At 67.0% G+C, this 8,627-nt stretch overlaps 1 protein-coding gene across 1 annotated transcript; it reads right to left on the reverse strand.

Moving 5' to 3' along the window:
- Positions 1-5,071: 5,071 nt before the first annotated feature.
- Positions 5,072-8,059, reverse strand: TNFRSF18 (TNF receptor superfamily member 18). Its single transcript, XM_044236888.1, has 5 exons — positions 7,883-8,059; positions 6,970-7,084; positions 5,984-6,071; positions 5,626-5,828; positions 5,072-5,557 (listed from the first exon to the last, which is right to left on the reverse strand). Exons 1-5 carry the CDS (start codon positions 8,057-8,059, stop codon positions 5,436-5,438), a joined length of 705 nt encoding a protein of 234 aa, XP_044092823.1. The 3' UTR covers positions 5,072-5,435.
- Positions 8,060-8,627: the final 568 nt, after the last annotated feature.

Raw genomic sequence — 8,627 nt, forward strand, 5'->3', positions numbered from 1 at the left:
CGGGCGGGCCGCCGGCGCCCCCGCGGGACCTATAAAGGCTACTTTGTTACAAAGCGCCTCGGCTGAGGATCGCGGCCCCAGGCCCCGGGTGCCCCCCTGTAGCTCCTTCGGCACGTCCTTGCCTCTGCCCCACAGGCCCCTAGTCCGCTGCTGGGATCTGTCCTTGGGGGCTGGGGTGGGGGGATTAGGGGAGCCGGCTGGGGCGTCTGTCCTACTGGGAGGGGAGGAGCTCCCCACAGCCTTCCCCTCCGCCCTGCTGGCGGCCCCCGTCAGGGCCTGGGCTCCTATCACCCCGAGTCCCTCTGGGACTGACAGGAAGAGCTCCCGCAGCCCCACAACCCACGTGGCCCCTACTGCCTGACTCTCGGGCCCCCATGGAAAGGAGGGCTCCCTCACACCCAGCAGAGGGGGCTGCCTTCACCCTGCCCGGGCCCAGCCCCTTTCTGGGCCTTCAGAGCCCAGGCCGGGGCTCTGCACCCCTCTTTGCCTCCCATGGCCCCTAAGATCCCACAGAGGCTGAGCACCTAGGCCGCGGGTGAGGGGCACATGGCCACCGCAGGGCAGCCCCGAGGGTCGTGCTGGGCCAGCACTGCCCCCACCCCCAGGCGTCCCATTCCTCGGAGGCCCAGCCCTGTAGTTGAGGGAGACTTAGGGCCTCGGATGTGTCCAGGCCCCCTGCCACCACTAGATGTCCAGAGCCAGCAATAATCCCCTGTCCCTTGTGCCCCCAGCCACCACACCTTCCCAGTCCAGATGCTGGGGTCCCGGCAGCCCAACCCCCAGCCACCGCCCCACACCCCCACCAGCTTGTACACCTCCTCCTCTGCTCCCTCTTACGCTCCCGTCCCTCACCCCAGCAAATGGTTACCACCGAGTCACAGATGCCCGCCTCTTGACCCACTGGGCCAGGGGCTGCTGTGACCGGCTCTCTGTTCTGCACCGGAGAGCTGGTGGGACCTGGGGTCCACAGGGGTCTGCGGTTCAGCCACTGCTGGGGGGCACCACTAGGGGGCACTGTGCGCCACCATGTCTTGGCCGGAGCTGAGGAAAGCCGCCAAGGCAGGGACTGGCATCTCCCATCCCTCCCAGACCGCCCGCAGGACCCCTGCCACCCCAGTGCACTTTGTTGCACTCTAGGATATGGGGTCCCCAGACCAAAGTCAAGAAGTACACATCGCCATGGGCCTGGGGTCCAGGAGCCCTAAGCTCCCTCCCAGCATGTCTGGTGGTCCATCCTTGGGACTGGCCGAGCTCAGCCACGGGCCGCTGTGCAGCTGCATCTGTTGGCTCTGTGCTCTGAAAGCCAGGGAGGGAAGAGGACCAGCGTCCATGGGGTGGGGGTGCAGGAGGGGGTGCCCCTCCTGGGCAAGCCAAGGGCACCCAGGCCCTTGGGAAACGCACACCTGCACCTTTGGGGTCAGGCTACGTTCCCTGCTGGCATCCAGGCCACTCCACATTTCCGGACACACCCCCTGGGGCCTCTGTGCCCCATGTCCCAGCTCACATGCCTCACTCACTCCTTCCTGACACACCATCAGCCCTGCAAGCCCCATGGGCCACTGCCCCCCCCACGGTCATGGCTCCTGATGTGGCCCAGTGGTGCCGTCCCCAGAGCATCATCAACGTGGCGCTCACGGAGCAGCCTGAGGCCCCAGTGACAGGCTGGCTCTCCCTGCTGGGTGGGGGCAGTGTGCAGAGGAGTGTCCAGTGGTGGGATGGCCGGCCCCGCCCTCCTACGGCTCCCCCAAAGGCATGTCTGCTGCTCTGGAGTCCCTGGCACCCCCTTGAGAGCCCAAATGTCAATAAACGAAGTTTCCCAAGAACCACCGCTGTTCGTCCAAAGCCCCAGAGGGGATGGCCACCCCTGCCCCCTATCTGGATCCCCCAGCCCCGCCCCGCTCGCCACCCCCTGCCCCCTATCTGGATCCCCCAGCCCCGCCCCGCTCGCATGTGGCCCCGAAGGGCCCTCGCCAGCCAGAGCCGGAAAGACCGCCGGGGAGAGGAAGGCCGGAGATGGAGTTTGGGGTGCTGTGGCCCAGGGCACCCGAGCGTCTGGAGGTGCTCCGTGGATCCCAGCGTCCAGATGACAGGACAGGCGGCACAGAAGACGGGTCAGGGCCCGCAGGGACTCGAGCCAAGGGCAGACTCCCTCTAGGAGGGAGTTTGATTTTCAAGGCAAATACAGGCCCTGAAAGCTGAGTGTCTCTCTCTCTCCCCCACCCCTTCCTCCCTCTCCCTTGCTCCCCCTCCGGAGGGGGGGGTGCCTGGGGCCCTGCTGGTGGGTGGAGAGTTCAAGCAGTACCTTCTGCTCTCACCCAGGCACCCCCCCCAGGGACCCCCACCATCCCTGAATCCTCTGGGTGGATTCCTGCGCCCAGCGCGGGCCCTACCCCTGGCGCCCACTGGGGCTTCCTTCAGCCCCTAGCAGAGACACCACGGGGTCAGCTGACCACGTCCCAGCAGCCGTGGGGCTGTTTCAGCCAAAGATCCCACAGAGTCCCAAGGCCTCTGAGCACATCCCCCCACACCCCCGAAGCCTCTCTCCTGCAGGGAGTGTGTGTCTGAGAAAAGGGTCTGGAGCACCCCGGGCCTGAATCTGCATCTCTGGAAAGCACCTCAGCTCCCAAAGCTTCCCGGAACCCTGAGCCAGGTGGGGGCGGAGGCCGTGGCTGCTGTCTGCCCGCCCCAGTGCAGCCTCCTACTGAAACACAGGCCTAGCGCCTCTGGGAGCCAGTCCCTCTCAGGCCTCCGAGCTCAGCCCCACTGGAGGAAGAGTGGCTCGCTCCGGAATGTTCTGGAAACCACGAGCTGGGGGCCCAAGAGTGATGGCCCCATCCCCTGGTCAAAGCCCTTGCGTGGCCAGGCCTGGCCTCATTGACACGTTTTACCAATGGGTGCACCTCCCAGCGCCTGATGGTTAGCGGGGGACCACCCGCCTCTGGATGGCTCCCGGACGCTGCCCCAGGACTGTTGCAGTTGTACCTCGCATTGTCCCCACCCCTCTGTCCTGCTGAGGGGGTCCCACACGGCCTGAGTCCAGATCTCAGTAAAGGGAGAGGCAGGAGCCTTTCCCACCAAGGTGAGGGGTGGGGGCTGCGTGGCAGCTGCCATGGCCGGAAGCTCTTCTGGGAACCAAGGGCGGCCTTCAGGCCCTTATCTGAGGTTGAACACACCGTGGACTGCTCCCCCCGGGGAGGAGCTGTGGTTTTCCGGAACAGCTGGAGAGCAGGTCCTGGGCGGTGGGGGGTTTTCAGGAGAAGCAGAGCGCGGCCTGCAGCTGGCCTGGGCAGAATCTTATGGTCCCTCTCGGGGCTCAGTGACCCAGGAGGACAGGCGGTCTGCCCAGGCACACACCTGCCCCCACTCCAGGAAGCTGAGTAGGAGGGGGCAGGACCCCTCAGCAGCCCCTTATCTCAGCGCTGGTCCCCTCACTGTCCCAGGCACTACCCCTCCCCGTCGCCCACCCACAGTTCCGTCCCCCAGAGCCTGGATAGACTTGCTCAGGCCTCACCTACCTAAAACCCCCAGGGGCAGCCTCTGCCCGCCCTTGCCCTGGGGTCTCCACCTGACTCTCCAGACCCTGAGCCCCCGGGGCCCTGCACAGACTCTTTTTTTCTTTTTTTAAAGATTTTATTTGACACAGATCACAAATAGGCAGAGAAGCAGACAGAGAGAGAGGGGGGGAAGCAGGCTCCCTGCTGAGCAGAGCAGAATCCGATGCAGGGCTCAATGCCAGGACCCTGGGATCATGACCTGAGTCGAAGGCAGAGGCTTTAACCCACTGAGCCTACCCAGGCGCCCCGTGCACAGACCCTCTTCACCCAACAGTCGTTCTATAAATCACAGAGACCAAGTCTCTCCATGCACTCCCTCCCCGTTCCATGTCCACGGAGCTGGGGGGCCCTCGGGGCCCACACAAGCTTGCAAGTCATGAGGTTCTGGGGGCTCTGAGGAGGGCAGGAGCAGGGTGGGCAGATGGAGCTGGGTTGAAGGAGAGGGGGTGTCTCTGAGAGGGGCAGTGGGGGGGTAAAGAGTAGGGGACCCATCCAGCCTCTGCAAGGGTTCCCCTGAGCTCTCCTGCCCACCCCGCCCCGCCACGTCTCCCCTCTTTGGCCGCTGACTGCATCCAGCCTCGGCCCCGTTCTCCCCCTGGGCCTTGGAATCTCCCAGCCTGCCTGGTGCCGCCCCCGTGCTGACGGTGGGGTGCTGTCGCCCCACACGGGACCCCCCCCATGGGGAGTTTCCACGCTGAGTCAGCCGGCAGATAGGTCTCGCAGGACTTGGGTGTGTGCGGGCCGGAGTGTCTTCTGAGGATCTAGGACTGCAGGCGATCCGACTCTCCCCACACCAGCCCCCACCCCCACCCAGCCACCGTGGTGGGGGTCACGGGCCTGGGCACGAGACACACAGCTCGCTCCACCGCCTCCTTGCGGCCCACAGGGACTGAGTGGGGGTGAGGGGCCCTCCTGGGAGGCAGGCAGGCAGGAAGGGGGGTGTGGGGCGCTGCTGTCAAGACCAGCCCCCACCGGCCTTCCACACCCTGGACAGCAGTGCCAAGAAGCCCTTATCAAGCTGCAGGTGCCAGGTCCGCGCGGAGGCTGGAGGACACGGCTCAGCTTCGAGGGGCAGGAGCCTAGAGCCACTCGGGAGGTGGTGGGGGCGAGCAGCAGGTCTGGCCTAGAGGTGGGGGCCAAAGGCAGGGACCGCAGAGGCTGCCCTCCTACCTGGACTTGGGGCCAGAACGACACAGGGACAGGCACCTCCCAGGAGCCAGCAGACTGTGTGAGCAGCACAGAGCACAGAATCCAACTGTCCCAGAGCGCCAGGCAGACTGCCAGGGAAGGGGGTTTGGACAGGGCAGCAAAAAGGCACACAGGACACGTGTCCATCATGTTGCCCTTCCTCCAGGAAGCCCTCCCTGCTGAGCGCTTGGGCCAGGACTAGAATGGCCCTGACTTCTGCCCCACCCCCGGCCCCGCCTCGGCTGAAAGGAGCCAGCGGGGGTGGGGTGGGGGTACTGGTAGGGGCCTCGTCTCCCTGCGCTGCCCACCCCAGAACACGGCCACTCAAGTCGCTGGACAAGTGTTTATTGAGCACTGCCTGCAGCCCAGTCCTGCACCGGGCCCAGCCTCCTGTCCTGGAAGCCAGGGGCCCACAGACATCACAACCCCAACAGGGCCAGCAAGGGAGGGAAGCAGCCACGGCTGCGGCTGTACGCCCCATGGGGTCTGGCCACAGCTGCTGCCTCTTCTGCATGGTCTGGGGGACCGGTCACTGTCACCACCCCCCACCCACTTCCACCATCGAGGGGAGCAGGGCCGGGCCCAGAGCTGGGGCCCCACAGTGGAGTGCAGAGCCCTTGTTCCCACGGGCCAGCCCTGGGACGTGTCCTGGGAGGGTCCGACTCCGGGTCCGCCGTCGGAGGACAGGCAGCCTCACACCCACAGGTGCCTCAGGCCCTTGTCCTCGGGCAGCGGCTCCCCCCGCTCCTCCTCAGGGAGCTGGCAGCTGCAGGCGTCCTCGGCGGGCGGCGGTGCCTCCAGGAGCGGCTGGGTCTCTGCAGAGCGGCTGCGGTCAGCGGGCAGGCCAGACACCCACCTCTCCCACCCCAGGGGCACAACAGACCTGGGGGCCACACGCGCTGCCGTCTCAGCTGCCAGACGTGCAAGCCCAGCTGGGCCGCACTCAGGACCAGGACGCAGGCGGTCACGGAGAGGAGGACGACGGTCAGCGTGTCATGCGTCTCAGCGGGCGGCAGCCCCAGGCTACACACGGCATTGTGTGTCTTGTTCCCGGGAAACACGGGGGGGTACCCAAACTGGGAACAGCTGGGACACACAGAAGAGCCCTCGGTCAGCCCTCGCCCACCCGAGCAGGACTTCCACGTGGCTGCTGTCCTCCGAGTGGGAGGTGGGTCGCCAGGAAGGACAGGAGAGGCCCCTCCCTCAGGAACTGGCCACCGGAAGGCCCCACCAGCACTCACTCTGACCAGGGTCTGCAGCGACCCTCCTGGCCTCCAGAGAAGGTCCCTGTGGCACAGTCGACACACTCAAAGCCGAAATCGAAGTTCCCTGGAGACAGACAGACCGCTGGGGTTTGCTGGGGTAGGTGAGGCAGGGTCCCTCCGGGGCCCCTCTTGGGCCTGGGTCCAACAGATCTCTGACGCCTGCGAGACTGAGGCCCCAAATCAGGGCTCAGGTGTGCCCCATTCCAGGGCAACAACCATCTGTGGGCGAGGCAGACTTGGGGGGACCCCAAGGCTGTGACCCTGAGCTGGTGGGGGCCCCTGGGGGATCTGGGAGAGGCGGGGAGTGCAGGGGCCTGTCCACTGGAGGCTGGAGGTAAGGCAGCCCAGAAGGGGCAGAAGTAGAAAGCAGGCCAGAATCGGGCCAGGCCTTACACTTGGTCCAGTAGCCGGGAGGGCAAGCGGCCAGTGAGGGTCCTGGAGAGAGAAGGTGAGGCTTGTGCCCCACCCTACCTCACGAGGGCCCTCAGGCTACACCATGCCCCTCCCAGCAGGTAAACAGGCCCCAGAGAATTTGAGCTGCTGCTTCCAGGAAAAGGTTGCCCCCCAGAAAGGGCAAGAAGGGGCAGGCGTGTCCCCACACAAACATACAGGGTACAGGGAGGACTGGGCCAGACAGCCCCTGGACACCCCCCAGGACTCCCCCAGCCAGCCCTGAGGAATGCCCTGGAGCTGCACCGGAAGCCTGCGAAGAGAGGGCAGGACTCGCTGCAGCCGCGGGGGTGCCAGGACCCCATCTGGGTCCAGACGACAGGCAGCCAACGGCCGCACCCACCTGGGCTTTGCCACGGAGCTGCCGGAGCCTGCCTGCCCAGAGGCCACGCACGTACCCGCCCCACACAGGCACACCCTCGTGGCGCTCGCCACACACCCACCGCCCTGAGCTCTGGCTGGGCCCCGGTCGGACCCCCAACCCGCTCAGGCCGCAGCTGCCGCCGACTCACCATGGGGCCGCACCTCCTGGCCGGGCGGGCAGGCATGATGCTTGCAGCTGGTGCACTGGGGGTCCCCGCAGTGGAACCCGGGCTCCACACACGTGCAGTCGGCCTCAGGGCAGGGCTCCGCTGAGCCAGAGAAAAGCCAGCCCTCTCAGCAGCTGGGCCAAGCCCCTCCCTCCTCAGGACTCCCCACCCCACCCCACCAGGGCCCCCCAGAGGGAATGGGCCATCCACCCTTAGTCAGCCTTAGAGGTCAGAGGGCTCCTGTCCGGGAGCCAGCACCCCAGGGGGGTCCCGCTGTCTCCCTCCCCCACAGGCACCCCTGTGACCTGGCTGTGTCCCCCACTGCCTTGAAGCTGCTCCCACCCTGGGTGGTGGTGACTTGGCGTGTGACCAGAACATGTCCCTGCTGGGCAAGGGGACCGCCTGGGGGACCTACTCCCTCTCCCCCTTTCCTCCTGCCTGTCCCCGCCTGCCGCACTGAGACTGGGACCCTCAGAGATCCCCCTTCTCAACCTCCAGGCTCCGGCAGGGTGACACTCTGGGCTGTTTTCCCTGCAGTATTTGTCCCCAGGCGGGCACATGCCCCTCGCCCCTCACCCATAGAGGCAGGTCCGAGGCAGGGGTGGGGCAGAACTTGTGCTGGCCTGAGTGAAGGTCAAGGGCTCCCTAGCCGCTCAGTAAGAGCTGGGACAGCTTTCCTCCGCCTTGGGACCCAAGACTCTCCTTGGGGAAGGCTCTCACCCCCTAACCCCTGACTCCCCACATGGCCCCTGGCCCGAGCTGAGCTCCCCTCTGCTACACGCCCCTCACCCATTGCCCAGGGTCCGTGGCTCCGGACCCAGAAGATCTGCCCGCCACGCCGTGGAGGCCGGGTCCGAGCACAGGGAGAGGGCGCGGCGCTGCTGCGCCCCGAGACAGGCTCCCCGCGCGCCTTACCCTGGGCGCACCCGCGACAGCAGCGCGCGTCCGTCCCGGTTCCACGCAGTAGGCGCTCGGGGCCGCAGCTCAGACCCCCGGCGGGGCGCTGGCCCAGGCCCAGGGCGCAGAGCAGCGTGACCCCGCACAGGGCCGCGCGCGCGCCCCTCGCCTCCATGGCACCCATGGCCGGACGGAGCCGGGAGACTTTAGGGGATGGGCCCGCCCCGCCCCCATCCGGGCACGCCCAGACCCCGCCCCGCAGGCCCAGATGCCGGGAGCGGGGAGAAACGGATCCCGTCCGACCCCCGTGACCCCCGGCAACCCCCGATTCAACGGGCGGGCGGAGCACCGGGGGTCGCAGCCGCGGCTCCGGGTGACCGCAGCGGTGACGACGTGTGGCTGGAGCTTTGTCCAAACCGCAGAAGGCACAGCCGTGTGGGACCCTCGGTACACCCGGGCCCTGGAGCCCGTCGGAGCCCCGCGGCCGCTGGAACAAAGGGCCAGGCGGGAGGGGGACGGTGGGGGCAGGGGCACGCGGGAAATCTCGGCGGCTGCCCCTCACGCTGGATTGGAACCCAGAGCTGCTCTCAGTAGAAGAATCGTTTTTTAAGTCAGCGGAGCCGGGCTGGTCTCTTCCCGCGGCAGCCACAAGCACAGGGGGTGGGGGCCTCCAGGAGACTGTGTGCGCCCGCGCAGGGGTGCTCACCTGGGGCTTCCTAAGTGTCCCTGCCCTCTGGTCCAGG

The sequence above is a fragment of the Neovison vison genome, chromosome 2 (genome assembly GCF_020171115.1).
Source record: "Neovison vison isolate M4711 chromosome 2, ASM_NN_V1, whole genome shotgun sequence".
Classification (NCBI taxonomy): Eukaryota; Metazoa; Chordata; class Mammalia; order Carnivora; family Mustelidae; genus Neogale; species Neogale vison.

What these genes read in the sequence shown, in the direction of transcription:
- TNFRSF18 (XM_044236888.1), bottom strand. Translation starts at nt 8,059, where the DNA reads ATGGAGGCGAGGGGCGCGCGCGCGGCCCTGTGCGGGGTCACGCTGCTC. An exon ending in CCAGGAGGTGCGGCCCCATG is followed by an intron (nt 6,072 to 6,969) that starts GTGAGTCGGCGG and finishes GTCTGTCTCCAG; the next exon opens with GGAACTTCGATTTCGGCTTT. An exon ending in GCAGCGCGTGTGGCCCCCAG is followed by an intron (nt 5,558 to 5,625) that starts GTCTGTTGTGCC and finishes GCCGCTCTGCAG; the next exon opens with AGACCCAGCCGCTCCTGGAG.